Genomic DNA, 20,046 nt, shown 5'->3' on the forward strand with positions numbered 1-20,046 from the left:
GCGGACATATCTCCTTTCTTGGTTTCTTCAGTTGATTTTGGTTGCTAGGATTTGGCAGAGATCACATAGTTTAGGTAAGGTTGACCCCGAAGTAAGAGGCGGCGCGCTGCGGGAAGGCTACTCAGGGTCGGGCTTCGCTCGGCATCAGGCTGTGGGCAAGCAAGAGTAGCATCTTAGCAGCAGCGGAGGGTCGATTTTGTAGGATCAGCATCAGCTTTGTACCTGCTTGCTTATCCAAGGCGTTAATCTAGAGTTTGGGGTTCCGGAACGGGAGGCCACTGGATTGACCAGGCGACGGCTGGCGGAATCTTAGTTTGGAGTATGGTACGAGTTTGGCAGAGACATGGGGTGTGGTTATTGGGTTGGGCTTTTTCCTTTAGCCCACTTTTTTTTTTTTAATTGGACTTGGGTTGGGCTGGATTTTCAACTAAGATGACCTGATTCGCTCTTAGCACGAGTCTCATTCAAGGGTATTACTGCATTGATGGGTGTAAGGGTACACCACAAGGGTCTTAGGCCTCCAAGCTCATCAAGGCAGATGTTGAGAATTAGGGTTATATTTAAAATTTAGTATCTGTTATTCGCTTTTTGGTTTTAGTTAATGATGTCCACCTATTTGGACTGTAGTTTTCATTTTTGTTTTGAATAATGGCTTTTCGAGCTTTGTATCAAAGTTTATCTCCTGCTTGATATATTGGCTTTTTCCCTATTGGTAGATCGGCAATGCCGAATGGATGAGTTTCTCGCCCACGGGAGTTATCCTTTTCCTTTCAAAAAGCAACTACAAATTAAATATAAACAAAATAGGGTGGTAACCCTCAATTTCTGTTACATGTTTTTAGGTGTCAGAAACCGTCAAAAAATTGTATGCATGTGATTAAGATAGATAGGAATTCGTGTGAAAAATGTAAATTCATAAAGTTAAACTCATTTTCCAGATATTTGATCTATATATATATAGGATTAAAAGAAAAAAATACAAGGGGAGTAAGGAACTACAAATCATACAAGTACTTTCCCAATAGTGAACATTTTTGCGAACAAGGCTGTCCGTTTCTAGAATTGGAGAAATCCTTCCATTCGATGTAGAACTTGTAATTGATCGAGATTCGAGCTACCCTTCAAGGTGTACACTCGCAGTTATGGCGTTATAACATGGTGGCGGTGTACGTTCATCGATCACCAGCTTGTGAACATGATAGGGTGCTGAAGTGCGAGTGTTCAATCTTTTTTGTTTGACCTGCCCGACAGGTTTCACTTTGAAGCGGAATTTTAACGAGAACAACCGTGCACAAATACGAGCAGCGTGGAAGAAGGTCAAGCTTCACATGATGTTGGGGAAGCAGTAACATGATGGGGATGAATATGATCTCTACGAGAAAGGATCTGACTTGCTGCTAATTCTTTATACTTGTACCTTGCAATAATTTCTGTCCTGACAGCTTGAAGTTCTGTTTGTAATGATTGAACTTTTTGCTGCAAGTCTGAAATTACACCCATGCATCCGTACACCTCAGGTTTGCTTCATAAACCAGACTATTTGCAGCATCAGCTCTTTGGTTCTCTGACACCTCCTATACATATTTGTATACATATTTCAGAGAACCGGTCTATCAGACTATTCTAGTATATACATATTTGTATACATTAGAATAAACTAACCACAAAACACACATATATGAATTGAAAAAGAATCCAAAAAATGTAATGATACCTCAATCTGGTAAATCATGGATTCGATTTTTTGAACTCTAGCAGAACAGAGAGTTTCTACCTCTTCTACCAGGCCTTCAGACGTCTGATCTGCACTGATCACCATTCTCTCACCAAACCCTAATCAGAAGGTTGTAAATGACAAATATATTTGTTGTGTGGCCACTGACTCGATCTGTATATCAGTTTTAAAGGAAAGGTAGAGGGTTCTAGAAATGTGGTTTTAGAAAACCAGTGGGCGTCGGTCATGGTTTTGATGCTCGTTCCCATTTCTCGAATAGAGGTCAGGTGCAATGTAGGATCTGCTTTTGTAGAAACAAATATCAAATATGTGGTTTAAACCAAAATAAAAGAGAAGGAAATAAAATAAAAACAACGGTTCATATATGTATGTACGAAATTGTTCTATGGGTGTGGTGCGTGTGAGGAATCAAGCACAAGGCTTGTGGATCGGTGGTTTTAGGAGCAAAGGGTAGGGAAACTGCCAATGCTAGATAACCTAGCTTTTCCTGCTGGGACATGTAAGCTTATCATGCTACCAAATGCCAGTAGTGCTACTATGCCTTACAAGAATCAGGAATGCATTCCCAGTGTTGCGCATTTGCTATTTGAAAGAAGTATTATTGGTAAGAAGTAAACCCTAGGTAGCTTAGGGATTATATCAAAACTACGCTGCTTCTAACCGATTTTTTTTTTTGATATTTAATGATCGAATATATGAAGCTCTTATTGACGGTAACATAAATAACTCACATTTTTTAAAGGAAGTAGAACATGTGCATAGCTAGCCATACACGTACAAATTGAACCGTTGTTCTTGCTTTGATACATTTTTAATTGACAAATAAGACTTGTACGCATGCATAAGGCACTTAAGAATTTACTAGGCATGTTTTAGTTTGTTATTAATTTTATTCAATCGCTCAATGTATGCTCAAACCGTCAAACGAGAGAATCTTTCATGTGCGTGGCTACATATACGTACTAGCATTTGACACAACAAATTTGCTATGTAATTAAGTCGAACTGAAATTTAAGAATATATTACACTTTGTTTTGGAGTCGGAGAGGTATCTTTTTTCTTCTAAATGTATATCCTCCCTAATAACCGATTAGTTCTAATGATATTAGTTGAGACCTGAAGGAAAGTCACTGAAGGAAATGGATATATTCAGAGAAGTTGAAGGCCGGTCAAGAGATAGGCTAACTGGCTAAGGCTGTTGCCGCCTATGCCCGCCAGGTCAGTGGTCGGTTCGGAATCTCGCGTGGCTAAATATATAGATTCGTAAATCTTATTGCGTGCTTAAAAACTGAAGATCAAGCTGCTGCCGCCCATGCCCGCCATGTAACTCGAGCTTTTTTGTGCTGATAAATTCCATAAAGACAGACCGGTTATGAGACTTATGAGCATTTGAGCTAAGAAAGAATGATGGGGTTTGGCTGGACGAAAATTGCAATTACTAGAAGTATGACTCTCAACGTGTTCTAGCGAACTAGCTACTCAAAATTATGTAGATAGCTGTAAAGTCATTCTACTCTTTTGTAATACAAAAGAAATTACCAAGAAGTACAACAACTAAATAATTCAAGTTGCCTCACTAGTTTTATCTTAAAAGTGGGATGACATCCGCTTTCAGATCGGGCACAAATCCAACAGACAGAATATAATATACACCATAGACACGAGATTGGCAAAAGAAGTGACTTCTCCTTGGAGCAATTAAATCAAAGGGTTAATAATCATCCCACGGGCAGTTCTCCTCTTAGAATTGCCGTGTAAACCCTAGGCCGGAAGGTGCACAGATCAACTCTGGGCCACCGGTAGTGCCCAACCAGGACAGCATGATCGTTCATCACCTCACTTGGTAGGAAATTATGAGAACTGACAAAAAGAAGTGACTTCACCTTGGAGCAATTGAAGTTATGTTCCCCTTTTGAGACCAATTTACTTTCTTTTTGGGTTTAATGGTCTGATAATCTGGGGAGTAGATCGAAAGCTGGTATTCCTTAGCATATTCTATATAGCGCATCATATCTTCATGTGGAATAATGCTGACCACTTCTGGGATTTCCGATCCATCCTTTTGGTGTTCAGTCTTAATATTTTATCCACCATATTGGAGAATGATGCTTTACATCAACGCCGCTCTCAGCAATCTCTTCCTTCTACTTGCTCAGCAATTGAGGGTCCTTTCAACCCCAAACTTCCTACGAAGTTGGGCATAAACGGTTCGATCCATGAAAGCAATCAGAGATGCCTCCAAGTCCACGAACTCCGTCCTCCTGATCCAAACAAAGTTGATCATATTACGAAATAAGAAAATTTATCCATGAAATTAACAGATGTCAGATGTGAGATTTGAAAAAAGAATAAGAAAGATGTGATACCTCAATCTGGTAAATCATAGATTCGATTTTCTGAACCCTAAGGGAAAATAATGTTGGATAGCAAAGCACCAGGATCTATCTCCTTTTCCAGGCTTTCAGACGCCTGATATAAATCATATGATGCCCTCACCATTCTCCCACCAAAACCCTAATCAGATGGTTGTGGAAGACAAATAGAATTGTTATGTGGCTTCACACTCCATCTGTGTGTCAGTTTTATAGGAGAGGCTGAGGGTTCTAGAAGGGATGGTTTGAGAAAACCAATGGGCAATCGCATCAGTCTAGTTTTTGAAGCTCATTCCCATTTCTAGAAGGGTGCTTCTAAATTTACCCAGCAAATTACTAAGTGTACCCAACAATTGGTTATATAGTTAATTAAACCCAACAAATATTCCCAAACTACCCTTACATGAACCCAGCAGAACTTTAAACTGGAGAGGCAAGATGGCATTACAGCCGTTTTGAAAGGAGTAGACAGAGAAAACAATATAGATTGAGATCTCCTTATAACAAGTACGATAATCAAGATGTCATTACTAGTCTGCATGTACACCATTTGAGACAGTAATTAACAAGAGCATCCACAACCCTTTTCAAGACTAAAACCTAGGTACGTTTCACTATTGCCAATGCCAGTAGTGGTTACTACCTTAGAAGCTTGTTACAAGAATCAGGAATGCATTCCCAGTTGCGTATTTGCTATTTGAAAGAAGTATTATTGGTAAGAAGTAAGCCCTAGGTATAGCTTAGGGATTTTACTGAAAATAAGTTGTTTCTAATCAATTTTTATATTTAATGATCGAACAAATGAAGCTCTTATTGACGGTTACTTAAATAACTCACATTTTTGTAGGGAAATAGGACATATATATTGAACACGTTCATAGCCATGCACGTACAAATATAACGTTATTCTTGTTTTGATACATTCTTTATTGACAAATTAATGAGACTCATACACGTGCGTAATTAAAAATTTACTTCTTAGAAATATTTTAGTTTTTTATTAATTATAATCAATTGCTCTGTGTATGCTCAAACCGTCAAATGAGAGAATCTTTCACGTGCATGGCTATATACATACGTAGTAGCATTTTAGACAAAACAAAATTTGTTATATAAATAGGTCGAACTTAAATTTAAGATTTGCCCTTTGTTTTGTAGTTGGAGCTAGATGTATGTTTCTCTCCTACTAAAGTTTTTATAACCGGTTAGTTTCTAATGATATTAGTTAAGACCTAATTCCCTCTTACAAGTTATTTCATCTTTACAAGTCAAGATCTAATGATATTATTTCATCTTTCAAAAAGGATGATCTTGTGTGGTCAAGCTTCAAGGAACAAATTGAAATAACTTTTCATTCTTATTGGGGAGCTCGGTACTTCTGGTTTAGTCCTTACCCCAATTTGGTGACTATTTAGGTTGGGAACCTAGCTTCCCTTGCACTCCAAGGCCATAATTAACATGATGCTTATTGTTCAAGAAGAAACCAAACTATATTCTTGACAAAACCCAAAAAGATTAGCCTACTATGTTCACTTTTAGCACCACAAAGAGATGAGACAAAGATAAAGTGTGGCAGATTGAGGTCTTTGGAAAGTATGCTGAAACTTTCCGTACTGAAAAACCCTGGCAAGCAAGCATATATACACTTCTTTCTTCATGAAACTGCTATATCCAAACCGTGCAAAGAACTTCAACTAATTAATCGTGCAATGGAGAATATTGAAGCAGTCAAGTCCATAGAGTGCTCACACGCATTAGGATACGATGTAATTAACTTGCCTTAATACAATTCAACCTTATAAATTAGCAACTATTGCACCATTAATAGTACAACCACTCGTTTTACAGCCCCTAACACAACAACCACCCCCAACGAGAGCCATGTCTGTGAAGGAGTCTTTCTCTTGACAATGGCGGTGCCAGGAAGGGCGCTGTGCTCACAGCAAAGCGCAGCCTGTTTGATCATTGTTTTTCCTTGATGTTTCAGCAGAATCAGGAAAGTCACTCAAGGAAATGGATTCAGAGAAGTTTAAGGGCAGGAATCAAGAGATGGGCTAACTGGCTAAGGCTGTTGCCGCCTATGCGCACCAGGTCAGTGGCCGGTTCGGAAGCTTGCGTGGCTACATAGATTTGTGAATCTTATTGCGTGCTTAAAAACTGAAGATCAAGACTGAGTAAATTCTATTTAACTCAAACTCTTTTGTGCTGACAAACGTACATTTGAGCTAAGAAAGAATAATGGGGTTTGGCTGGACGAAAATTGCAAATACTGGAAATTTGTAAGACTCTGAACGTGTTCTAGCAAACTAGCTACTCACAACTATGCAGATAGTTTTAAAGTCATTCTACTCTTCTGTAATAACGAAAGAAAAATAAAGATCACCTACCTTGATTTATAGAAAAATTGTACTACACGTACATCTACTTACAAAACCTTACAATATACTATACACCAAAGGACATATTTGGTGACTGAATCCTAAACTGCAAATCTTGAAACTCTAAAAGATCAGCTTTTGGAGAACAACTGCGCGCTGTTTTTACACTCATCACCAGAAGCTACCATAAACCTCCAACCTCATTCTGTCTTCGTAACTGCATTAGTACCATGCTGCCCTATCTCCTCCAGAAATGTTCCTCAAAAGCTGTTTGGAGCAAATTAATGTACTCGATCGGCCTCTGTTAGAAAAGAGAATATACTTATATAAGACGATTCACACGTTCATTTCCAACAATTACATATTTTAATTACAGGAAGAGATTACAGCAAGTGTTCACGTACGTGAGGAATTTAATAGCACCTCAGGAACCAAACTTGATCAACAGGAGGACATGTTGAGACAAAGAAACTAAGTCGAACCAATAATATATTATCATTCATCAGCGGATACAAAGAAACCAAAAATGAAAATCTCTAAGGCTGTGAGCCTGTGATACTATTAAAAGCACCAAGAAATACAACAAATCAATACATAATTCAAGGGCCTCTCTAGTTTGATCTTAAAAGGGGGATGACATCCGCTTTCAGATGGGGCACAAATCCAACAGACAGAATATAAAATACACCCTAAACATGAGAACTGGCAAACTTCTCCTTGGAGCAATTAAATCAAAGAGTTGATCAGCCCGTGGGCAGTTCTCCTAGAATTGCCGGTGTAAACCCTAGACCCGAAGTTACAAACATCAACTTGGGCCTCCGGTGGTGCCCACCCAGGACAGCATGGTATATCAATCTGGTAAATCATAGATTCGATTTCTGAACCCTAAGGGAGTATAAAGTTGGATAGCAAAGCACCAGGATCTATCTCCTTTTCCAGGCTTTCAGACGCCTGATATGAATCATATGATGCCCTCACCATTATTCTCCCACCAAAACCCTAATCAGATGATTGGAAAGACAAATAGAATAATTGTTGTGTGGCTACAGACTCCATCTGTGTGTCAATTTTATAGGAGAGGTTGAGGGTTCTAGAAGGGGTGGTTTTAGAGAACCAACGGGCGCCAGTCTGGTGTTGAAGCTTGTTTCCATTTCCAGAAAAGAGTTCAGGTGCAATGTATGATCTGCTTTTGCTGCAAGCCTCATGTTTTCAGTGAAAAGGCCGATAGTTAGTCTAGAAAGAAATATCAAATATGTGGTTTAAACCAAAATAAAAGAAAAGGAAATAAAATAAAAACAACGGTTCATGGATAATCTGGTTACGGAATTGTTCTATGGGCGGTGTGAGGAATCTCAAGCACCAGGCTTGTTGATTGGTGGTTTTGGGGAGCAAAGGGTCATGAAATTTTCAATCTAGCTAACCCAGCTTTTCTCCCTAGGACGTATAGGCATATTATGCTACCAAATACCAGTAGTATCGTAGTTTGTTTTGGTTGATACAAAATACCAGTAGTGATATTACCTTTGATGCTTGTTACAAGCAGAATCAGGGATGCAATCGAGTTGCACATTTGCTGTTTGAAAGAAGTGTGCGTATAAGCGTATTAGTGGTAATTATAAGAAATAAGCCCTAGGTAGCATAGGGATTGTACTGAAAATATGATGCTTCTAATCGATTTTTTTATTTAAAGATCGAATATATGAAACTCTTATTGACGGTTACTTAAATAACTCACATTTTTGTGGAAATAATACATAATGAACACTGTACAAACTGAACGTTATTCTTACTTTGATACATTCTTAATTTATTGACAATTGAGACTCGTACATATGCATAATTAAGGTACTGATGAATTTACCTTTTAGTCATGTTTTAGTTTGTTACTAATTATAATCGATTGCTCCATGTATGTTAGCTCAGACCGTCAAACGAGAGAATCTTCCACGTGCATGGGCAGCATGGCCATATACGTAGCAGCAATTCATACACAACAAAATTTATTATATAAATAAATCGAACTGAAAAAATTTAAGAATTGCACTTTGGTTTGTAGTTGGAGATGTATTTTCTCTCATATCTGTATATCTACTGAAGTTATTATAACTGGTGATATTAGTTGAGACATAAATCACTTCTACAAGTTCTTTCATCTTTCAAAAAGGATGATCTTGCGTGCAATGGCGTAGCTAGCTAGGGGGCAACGGGTTCAATTGAACCCTCTCAAATTTTTAAAAAGAGTAATTAGCCTTCATTTGTATTGAATATCAGTGAAAATAAAACATAAATTGACCCTTCTTCTCTAATAAATTCTTAATTAGTCTTAAATATTCTTCAACAATAATGGAATGAAATAAAAATTTATACTATTTAAATACTTAATCCAATTAATACAAATCGTGTTAAGGGTTTTTTACCTTACTAAATGGAAACAACATATTAATTAATGTTTACCATACATCAACATACATTATCTCTCAAACAAAAGAAAAAGTATCTTTCTTTTTTTTCCAATATTTATCGTGCATGAAATTCTAATCCAAGTTATTAGAGATGATAAAACAAAAATATTGTTGAAATTAAGTTTGCGTCATTCTTTTAAGTAAAATTATATTGTTGTTAAAGAGTGACTGAAAATAAATTAATTTTCTAATTAATCAAATTTGACCTTTCTAAGTGAGATATCTGGCTACGCCACTGCTTGCGTGTTCAAGCTTCAAGGAACAAATTGAAATAAATTTTCATACTTATATATTGGGGAGTTTGGTACTTCTGTTTAGTCCTTACCTCAGTTATTTGGTGACAATTTTGGTTGGGAACCTTCCCTTACAAACTCCAAAGGCCATAATTAACATGATGTGTATTAATGTTATGGGAGAAATCAAACAATATTCTAGACAAAATAACAAAAAGATTAGCCAACTATATTGACTTTTATCACCACGAAGAGATTAAGACAAAGAGGAAGTGTGGCAGAAACGTTTCTAGTTAACTAGAAAGCCTTGGGGAGCAAGCATATATACACTTCTTTAGCCATGAAACTGCTACATCCAATCGTGCAAAGATCCACAGCTCGTTAAGCAAGATAAGTCTATGGCCATTGTTTGTTGCTGGGTGCCTGGGTTTATGATAAGAAAGATGTCAGTGTGAACAAGTAAATGATTATATTCTTCCAAACCATCTAACTTATGTTGACGCTAGCAATGGAATATTGAAGCAGTCAAGTCAACAGAGTTATCACACGCATTAGAATGCGATGTAACTTGCCTTGATACAATTCTCTTAAACCTTATAAATTAGCAACTGTCGTACCATTAATAGTACAACCACTCGTTTGCAGCCCCAACACCCCCCGCGAGAGCCATGTCTGTCAAGAAGAGTCTTTCTCTTGACGATGGCGGTGCCAGAAAGGGCGCTGTGGCAACAGCAAAGCACAGGCGATTTGATCGTTGTTTTTCTTTCCTGGAAGTTTCAGCAGAATCAGGAAAGTCACTCAAGGAAAGGGATTCTGAGAAGTTGAAGGGTGGAATCAAGAGATGGGCTAAGGCTGTTGCAGCCTATGCCCGCCAGGTTAGCGGTCGGTTTGGAAGCTCCCGTGGCTAAATGGATTCTTGAATCTTATTGCGTGCTTAAGAACTGAAGATCAAGATTGAGTTACTTCCCAGTAAGTCAAATTCTGAACAATTGAGCTAAAAATAGAAAGATGGGTTTGGCTGCTGATGAAAATTGCAAATACTGGAAAAATTGTAAGACTCATGGTGTTCTAGCAAACTTGCTCACCAAAATTATGTAAATAGCTTTGAAGTCTGTCTACACTTTTGTAAATACAAAACGAAAATAAAGATCTCCTACCTTGATTTATAGAAAAGTTGTATGGTAGTACACGTCTACTTACAAAACCTTACAATCTACTATAGGAAGAAAGCAAAAAAAAAAAAAAAAAAAAAACGGGAAGGACAAAATTGGTGACTAATAAATCCTAAACTGGAAATTCTGAAACTCTAAAAAGATCAGCTTTTGGAGAACAACTGCTTTTTTTACACTTTCCAGAAGCTACCATAAACCTCCAACCTCATTCTGTCTTCTTAACTGCACCAGTACCGGCTGCCCTATCTCCTCCAGAAATGTTCCTCAAAAGCTGTTTTGAGCACATGTACTCGGCCTCTGTTGCTTTCTTCACACGGTTCGCCTGTACCCAAGCAGGTTCCTGAAAGAAATGATAATATACTTATATAAGATGATTCACATGTTCATTTCCAACAATTACATATTCTAGTTACAGATATTACAGCAGGTGTTCATGTGAGCAATTTCAATTCACCTCGGGAACAAAGCGAGAGAAACAAAACTTGATCAACAGGAGAACATGTTCCATAACCAGAATTGCAGCTAGGCCAGGCTCTATATTCCATTTACCCTCATGATCATATAACCATACTAGAAGGGCGCAGTTGGTGCATATAGATGTAACTACAAGAAACTGAAAATTTAATAGAACCCAACATTAGAAATATGACAATAAAAGCTGATAAAACAAGACCGACCAGCTGGTGCACTTACAAGAATACAACAAATCTAATGTAAACACAAAACATAATTTACCTGAAATATGTTTAGCCAAGCACCAATTGTTGTGGAAACACGAGGAATTGGCCTCTTATGCATGACGAGCAGCTTCAATGCATCTGTCCTAATTTCAGTTATGTTGTTCTGTGCCAAGTGCAACTAAACATTAATCTACTACATAGGATAAACCATATAAAACCTAAAAAAATTACACTTCATGGTAAAAGTAAAAAGAGAAGCACAATACCACAGCTGCAAAGGCAAAAGCAGGGGGGAGTGCACAAGCAAACATCATGATCATACCAAACTGCAATGTCAACTCTAGAAAGTCTGCAGTTCAATCACAGTTGCAATAAGCATAAAGTATAAAGATATATACAGATTCTCATGATCTGAATGCTTCAAAATCATTAGTGACAAATACATATTTTAATAACTCAAAGTTGGATAAAATCAGGATGTTACCATCGAAAAGTCCATCTTCAAGCTCCATACCAATGCTTGCAGAATAAGAAGGCTTCAAGTACTCCTTCTCCACCCTAGAAGTAAACTGGATTCTCCCTGTTGATGATCCCTTTTCACGTTTCTTCTTGCTTCTTCATACCAAATTGAAACAAAAACAGTCATTTTCAGGTAACATGAAAGGTAAATTTAGAGATAATCTCAAAGGGAAGTTTAGAGATAAGCTCAAAGGGAAGTATCAATAGACTTACCGTACTCTAAATTTCTTATAACTGTACTTCAAATATGGCAAAGTATTTTCCACCAAGTTTTCCAATACCTAGTGACCAACTTAAAAGAATAAGAAAAGGAGCAGTGATAAGAAAAATGGTAATAAGATGTGACATTTCACCTCAGACACAAGGAGGCGCTGAATCAAAACTGTGCGAAGTGTCAAAAAGTTGCGATGTATAAGAGCATGGTAGAAGACTCCTATGTATGACTGCATGAAATAAAGACCAAACACCTGCAACAGAATTTAAGTCCATGAAGTGCTGAAACTTTGGGAAACAAAAGAGAGCAAAACGGTCCGTAAGAAGTGATCTAATTCCTCTAAATACCTTGTAAACCAAGCTGTCAGCTCTTTTTTCTGTGTTTTCATTATTCTCGTAATTAATAAGCTTCACAGAGATCTTGCCCCCGAGCTGCGTAAAAAACTGAATAGCAAACAGATATACGGTTGTCAACCCAAACCTGAAACAAATATTACAAGATACGTGTCAGTAGTCAGCTTAAGGCTATCGATAGAAGATAAAATGTATTTCTAATTGGACATCACAATATATCACCTTACACAGATCTTTCATTACCAACTTAGACTACTGAAACATTCAGCTCTCTCAGATCTCCCTCCTCACCAACTTAAGTTTAGAACTATATAACAGAACTATTGACAATGAACGGTAGAAGATTCTGTCTCCAAGGAACTCATATGACAAAGTTATAACTTCCTTTATACATTTCTCGTAAACCAGATAAAATTCCTCAACAAGCTAATTTTATGTGATCATCAAGCAAAGATACAACTCGAAGCCTAAGAGTAGTACCCTTCTTGTGTCCTACCTTTCTAAGAAAATTATATTAAGAAAAGGATTTTCCTATTGTGGTTCACGCTATGTTCAAGAAAATCACCTCTTGGAAGCATAAATCCAGTCAGAACCAATCTTAGAGGTAGTCTCACTTAAAAGTCCATGACACTCATGTGCAACTCAAAAGCCTAATTGTAAATGTATATCTTGTATGTCAAAATTGATTTCTCAGTGATCAAACAAATTATATGAATAAGCATATCTGAATGAAAGATTCTGGTGTCTTACTTCACAATGTCAGACTCAATAACCTCGTAAAGATGAGCATATGCCAGCTCAAAGGGTAACTGGAGGCATATAATACTAACTATAATGATAGCATCATTTCGGAATCTCATTAGTCGTCCAAACCACTCAATTCTTTGAAACATTTCTTTCTCTTTTGTTTTGTCTGTTCCCCATTTCTTCATGATTTCAACAGATGATTGCGGCGAATTCCAAGCTGTGCCCAGCTGCCTATTTCCCAGGTCGGTTCTAATTGGATAACTGATGTGCCATCTAAAACACAGATATAGATATATATAGAGAGAGAGAGAGAGAGAGAGAGAGAGAGAGTTAGAGGAAGCCAGGAAAAAAAATCTCTAATTAAGTACAATTGTAAACCATGTTACCTAGCTAAAAGAGCAACATTCTTGCGTTTCCAGAACTGGGAAAACATTATGGCCCATAATGTTATGCTTATAAAGAAAAGGGGCAGCACCAGTAACTGCAATGACCTAAGGAAATTGTTGAGCAAGCACACAAAATTTCTAATAAGTAATGATACACCAGGTGAAAAGATAAACAAATTAAAATAAAAAATTTAACAAAAAGAACAATGTTGATGGCTAGTTAAGAAATTAGTGTAACAGACCCACCCAAAATCAAATATCTGCAGAATAAGCCCAAATGTAGCTGGAAACAGCAACCACCGTGTATACATTCCAAGGAAAGCGAAGTAGATGGCAATCTACAAAAATTCCCAATTCTTATTTAGTTTTTAAGCAAAATGTTGAGAAGATAAAATTTCTAAATGCAACCAATTTACCTTTGTACCAAAATATGAATAAATCTCATCTATGGGCTGGTTTGTGAAGTCCCACCAGTGCAAAGCCCAAGTGTGAAGGAGTTTCTTCCTTTTCACTTCATCTATCAGTCAAAAGTCATCTCATTTAGAATGTGACAAAAATGCAGCCATTTTGTGAATTTGTGAACATACCATGCAAAGCAAAAACTTCTTTGACAATCCTCTGTGACTCCAATTTCTTAAGTAAATATTCCCCAACTTCCCAATTGAACTCTTTCCCATCAAATCTCAGGGTTACAGCTGACTTGCTCTTGTTCATCTGTAAATTTCAGTTCAAATTGTTGTCAATTGTCAGTGGCAAAAATTTGAGGATAACTATTTATACACAAATCTCACTGGAAAGTGTTCTACAATCAGTTGTTTTGTATCAACCAACAAGGGCTGGGATGTAGTGCCCCTACAGTTGTAAGTGAGTACACAAATCAGACATTTAGAGAATAACCATCATAGCGATGGAATCAATTCCAACAAAGTGTATCACTAAAAGCATCGAGGCAAACACGAAGTTGCAATGAAATTAAAGGATATTCAGCTACAACTTATTCAAAATGGCAAACTTATGCAGTATAAAATTTGACACAATTATTCAGGTATTACTCAGCTAAATGTTAACGACACATTAAAAACATTGCCATTTGCAGAAATAGAGAATCAGTATATCACTCACAATTCCATATATCAAGTGCCTATAGCAATGAAAACGCTCACACCAGCTGAACAATGAACCATCAGGTTGCCTCACAAAAGCATCAACCTCGTCCCATTCAAATTGTAAATCCATCCCTGAAACACATCAGCAGCACTTCTAAGTTTATATACATTCCATTTCAGATATGAAGATGAATAGGGCATCTAAGTAAAGGACAGCTAAAGCAAAAACAAAACAAATAATCTGAAAACCAACTGCAATGGAACAGCTAGATCATTACCAATTCGAGTTCGCTTTTTGATTTGCAACTCGACTGCAGCTCTCCCCAATGTCTCCAAAGGCGCTGCCAGCTGTAAGAAACAAAGTTAAGGCTCAGCAACTTAACTCAAGCAACAGTATAATCAAAACACTTCTCATTTAGTCATTTTTCTGTTTTTCAAAATCAGCAAACAGTAAATAAGTCATAAATTTAGAAAGCATTGAGCTCATTTACAAGTGATAAAGGAAAAATAAGGCTAGTCAATCTGATCAGACATCAAAGGACAAAATAGGTTAGTATTTAAATCAGCTAAAAAAATATTACCATATTTAATTAGCAAGTTATACAAGTAATGAATTATGACGGGGCTAATCCTAGTTGCAAATTAGGAAACACGCTAGTCAATCCCATAAGATATCAAAAAGACAAGAAAGGCAAATATTAAAATCAGTGGAATATCAACAATGATTGTTTCACTTTCAGTGAATACTATAAAGCACTCCAAAACCAATGATCTAATTTGTTCACGAAAACTATTAACACACCCAAATTGCATGAAACAAATCAACTACTAGAAAAATATAGGAACAACTGAACAAGTACCTTGATGAAGTCATCAACAACGCCAGGGACTCTCTCAACTATAAAACCCACATTCTTGAATTCATTGACCAAAACCTCCACACAGTAATCCTCTTCTTCCGCCTTAACATTTCTCTTTGGAACCACAATCCCAATCTCAAAAGCACTCTCTTCCTCCTCAACAACGTTCATCTCAAGCCCACCCAAAGCTTCAAACTTCCCAAATGGGTCCCTACAATTATGATCCAAACGAACAAAGCGCAAACCAACCCAAAAATGTAACCTTTTTCCGAAAACTGGGTCAGAAACTGAACTGGGTACTCATGTTTGGGAACAATGGAACCTCAGAGAGACCATAGGTGGTGGGTTTCATAAGAAATGGGCGAAATTGCGAAATGGGTCTATGGGTTTTGAACAAATGTCGGTTTGTTTTGGATGAAGACTAAACGCTGTGCATACGTAATGTGGGAAAGATAAGAAGAGAGGAACGACGACGAAAGGAGAGAGAGAGAGGGAGAGGGGGAGAGAGAGAGAGAGAACAGGTGGATCTGCAGTCGGGTATAGGGGAGAGCGGTTGTGATGTGGAAGGAGATGAACACGTGGTTCTACGCATGGCAGTTTCTTTTTTATTTGAATTCTTAATTTTTTGGTTTTTGAATTGCCATTTGAATTTTTGAACTTTGCAGAAATGGGGGAGAAGTGGGTCCAAGCTAGAAGGAAAGGGAACGACTCCCCATGTGACCTCGTTTAGAGAGAGTTTTTGATATTTGATTGAGGATTATGATTGAAGTCTACTATACTACTTGGTACAAGTACTGAGAGGCCAAAGGATCTAGCTCTCAACTACAAATTTTGATTCTTTCTTTCAAGCCACAATGCGAGTCACTGATTTAGTCATGGTTTATTGTCCTCTGATATTACTCTGTTGTAGAAGAAAGAGAGATAAAAGAAAAAAGAAATAAAAGAATAAATTAAGTGGAGTGAAATTTGCACTCCTCAAATTACGTTCTACACTCCCATTTTTTGGAAAAGGGTATGAAACCCATTTGCTAGGTGTTGTACCCCTAAGTCTGGTTTCATTTATTGTTTAAAAAAGATTAGGATTAAATTTATTTTACCCTCCTAAAGTTTGTGGTTAACTTCATTTCAGTCACCGTTCTCTTAGTTTTGAAAATTTACCCCCTTAATTTTTTAATTTTCATCAGCTTTGTCCATCTGCTAAGATTCCATCAAATTTTAACGTTAATTTTGACATTATGGCTCACTTTAAGGGCTGAACTAGTCATTTAACGAAAAAAATTACATTTTAGGGCATTTTTTCTAGGACTTCGTGCTAGTATTTAACATCCCAATTGCGGAAATCTTAGCAAGTTTGCATGACTGATGAAAATTGAAAAATTCAGGGGATAAATTTTCAAAATTAAAAGAACGGTGACTGAAATGAAGTTAACCCCAAACCTCAAAGGGGGAAATTGAATTTAATATGACTGCATCGGGGTTCAAGTTTTATGTACACTCTCATTTTCTAGTCTTAGTGTATTATATAACTTTAATCATTACTCTTACCGTTTTGCTCTTGTTTGTGAGCCATAGCCAAGTTGGTTAAGTAGTCTAAACGATAACGTTGAGGTCATGAGTTAAAACATCACTGATGTATATAAAAATGTAGATTGTTCAGTTTGGTGGTTCACAGTGTTGCGTTGTTCGTATAGGCGGTTGGTCGGTTGCGATCTTGTTTTGGTGGTGCTTGTTCTAGGTTGGACTGTGAGACGATCCGGGTTGGTTCTCTTGATCTGATATGGTAACAGTTCCAACAAAAATAGGTTAGGCCGCAACTTGGATTTGATTTGTTGTGGCCGTGGTAGTGTGAGCTGTTGTGCTCGTCATGACCAGTGGGTCTTGTGTTACGGGACAGTGGATGGACCGTCGACAGTTGCCAGATTGTGCCAAGCTTGGCTGACAATTGGGCTCTCCTTCTTTTCCTTGGTTTTGGCTTCGGCTTGGGCCCATGTTGGGTTGGTAATATTTTATTTACTTACGTATATATATTGTATCTTAGACAAGCAATAAGTCCCCATGTTAGTTTTGTCAGAGTAGTTGGGTTTTGTTCCAATGTTACTCAACGTACCTTGTCTACTTTAGGTAGACAGCGAGTTTTTTGTTTCGTCAAATAATCATTGTCGCGTAATGGCATGGTAACCCTAAGTTTCGTAGGATTTTTTTTTCCAACGGCAGCATAGTTGGAAAGCTGAATTATTGGAAATTAGAAGCGTGTTACATATCTAGTAATCTTTCAAGTATGTCACCTCTATGTGAAAGCAAATAAAGTTGTCATTAGAGCGGTACTCTTTGTTATTTGGTGTCTGGTTAAGTACATGTTTATTATAGAAATTTATGATATTATTTCAGGCAATTTGGGTTTAGGCTCAGTGTCATGCATGTATTCGAAACTTTCTGTAATTAAGGCTTGAGGGCAACCACACAAACCCCTTATTTTATAAAAATTAATTAAAATATACACATAAAATAAACAATCATTTTGGGTCGAAACCATAAGCCATGCCCATCAACCATGCACATTAGCTACGTGATCATATAGGCCTAAGAGCCAAGTCCACCTGTATCCAACATCAAGCTGATCGATCATCGCCTCATCAATATTGTCACACTTTCGCACCGGCGTCGTCAAACAATAACATCGTCTAGTTGCACAACTGTCATCGCATTGTAACACAGCTGCTATCAAAACACCAGTGTAGCCTAGTTGCTCAACTGCCATCTCATCATCACAAAGGATGAACGATAAACCTTAACTTCACACTACCATAAAGATCTAAGCAAGATCTAAAGAGATAAGCCAGCCAAAGTACGACAAAAGATTTGGAACAAAACATGCAACATACGCAACCAGAAGACCTCGAACTAATCATGGTTTCATTAAAATATCTAATAACCAGGTAGATGCGTAGACCTTCTAGATGAGATCATCTAATAGGTGTCGCGTCACTTACCACGTTCGAGCATAGAAGGATTTTTTTATATATATTTTTTGAGAAAATTAGAATCACTCCATTAGGCTTAAAGTCAATAACGACCAAAAGCGGTCAATGGATGAGCAACACAGAGATTAGTTAAACACAAAGCAAAGTATCTTACAAATCGCAAAGCTACGTCCAAAAAGATGGACATGACACTAGAAAACAAATAACCTACTACACCATGTATTTAACATAAACTCTCAACGATTAGAGTCCTAAGACCACATGGCACTATGCCAAAATATTCATCAGACGACAGTCCAGGTCTGTCGTCTGACAATTTTTTTTATGTCGTCTGAGGCTGTGTCGTGTGATTGACCTCAGACGACAGTTTTCCACCGTCGTCTGATATCTGTTCAGACGACATATCTTATGTCATCTGGAAGAAGCTGAATCTGGAAGGTTTCAGAAAAATATGTCATGTTAATAGATTACATACAACATATAAATGTCGACTGAAGCCAGAACAAGGAAGAAATTAATGATATTTACGTCCTCTTAAATTTATTCATACTATAGATAAGTGTCGACTGAAATAACGTTCAACGACAAATAAAACAAAGATATGTTGTACTATGAGACTTCTAATGACAACTATATGTCGTCTCATATTGTCAAACTACTAGGCGCTATATCATCTAGAGTCCAACGACAATTACTTGTTGTTTGACTTGTCTTGAGACCACAAATGTTTAACTTCACAGATTCTGCCGGAAATACTCGTCGGACTCCGGTGACTTGCCGGAATTTCGCCATAGCCTCCCCATAAACTCCTATCACCAAGTTATCGACAAGTATCAACCACAACAATGATTTCAGTCACAATCCAACTCAATAACCGCAACACAAACAACAACACAGCCGACCAAATCGAACTCCTTACTTCCAATCTGAACACCACTCAAACCCAGCAACCTCTCCTTGCTTGAAATCAATAAGCAGTCCCTCTGCCACGATGCTGCATAACAGCAGCTGCCCCAAAGCTTCCCAACTCTAAGTCCCGGCTTCGCCAAGGATGAACTACACTCGTCGGAGCTCGTGGTCGCCACCAGAACACGAAGAACACAATCGCCGGAAAAGAAGCTCAAGAAACCCAGAAACACAGAAGGGGATTTCTGAGTTAGGTCTCAATTGAAGGAAATAAAGCACTAGACTGTGCAGAAGGAAGAGAGGAGGAAGGGACTCACCGTCGCTAGGTGGATCGGTGACCGGAGCCCAAGCCCTCGCCGGAAAACAGGGAAGGACAGTCACCGTCCTCCTCCATCGATCTCCGCCAAAAGTGGATGTCTTCAGGATTAAAGGACTGGGCTGAGTTGAGGAGGAGGAGAGGATCACTTAAGTGGCGGTCTCGCCGTCTGGTGCTGCTGGAATCGTTGCTGCTCAACGGAGGAGAGAGAGAGAGTCGGGGAGAGATGAGAGAGAGAGAGAGGGACGAGTCAATTAATGCCTTTAGAGAGAGTGATGAAAAGAGAGCACTGCCTTAAGACTTAGTGATGCGGCGCAAGACCTTTCTAACCTAAATGCTTTGTAATCTTGATCACACAACATAAAAATGATATCCAACTTCACAAACTAATTAGTCACTACTAGCCCGACTCCCAACGAAACCTCTAAACCCTCTTTTCGGTCAATTGTTTTTGACTTATTTATGTATTCATCAAACGACATATATATGTAGTTTGTATTGAATAAAGAAAGATCGATACATGTTGACCACATCGACCGAGACCCGAACATCTTCGAAAATCGCTGAATTTTGTACCATAGCCATTTTTCACTATAAGGATAAGATCTAACACTCAAACTTTCATT

The 20,046-nt window shown here is 37.8% G+C and overlaps 1 protein-coding gene and 2 non-coding genes across 3 annotated transcripts; all 3 read right to left on the minus strand.

Moving 5' to 3' along the window:
* Nucleotides 1–1,246: 1,246 nt before the first annotated feature.
* Nucleotides 1,247–1,867, minus strand: LOC101302929. Its single transcript, XR_184545.1, has 2 exons — nt 1,715–1,867; nt 1,247–1,574 (listed from the first exon to the last, which is right to left on the minus strand). It is a non-coding gene; the product is annotated as an uncharacterized LOC101302929 (transcript).
* A 1,565-nt stretch (nt 1,868–3,432) lies between these two features.
* On the minus strand, nt 3,433–4,233 carry LOC101303215. The gene is made up of 2 exons (XR_184546.1): nt 4,102–4,233; nt 3,433–3,996 (listed from the first exon to the last, which is right to left on the minus strand). It is a non-coding gene; the product is annotated as an uncharacterized LOC101303215 (transcript).
* A 6,324-nt stretch (nt 4,234–10,557) lies between these two features.
* On the minus strand, nt 10,558–15,710 carry LOC101299086 (anoctamin-like protein Os01g0706700-like). Its single transcript, XM_004298514.1, has 16 exons — nt 15,218–15,710; nt 14,636–14,705; nt 14,374–14,489; nt 13,839–13,965; nt 13,668–13,768; nt 13,498–13,589; nt 13,252–13,356; nt 12,869–13,138; nt 12,113–12,245; nt 11,905–12,018; nt 11,765–11,832; nt 11,517–11,647; nt 11,299–11,381; nt 11,088–11,195; nt 10,807–10,965; nt 10,558–10,692 (listed from the first exon to the last, which is right to left on the minus strand). The coding sequence occupies exons 1-16, from the start codon at nt 15,386–15,388 to the stop codon at nt 10,558–10,560; spliced, it is 1,983 nt and encodes a 660-aa protein (XP_004298562.1). The 5' UTR covers nt 15,389–15,710.
* Nucleotides 15,711–20,046: the final 4,336 nt, after the last annotated feature.

Source organism: Fragaria vesca, linkage group LG4, assembly GCF_000184155.1.
Source record: "Fragaria vesca subsp. vesca linkage group LG4, FraVesHawaii_1.0, whole genome shotgun sequence".
In the NCBI taxonomy this organism is placed as follows: Eukaryota; Viridiplantae; Streptophyta; class Magnoliopsida; order Rosales; family Rosaceae; genus Fragaria; species Fragaria vesca.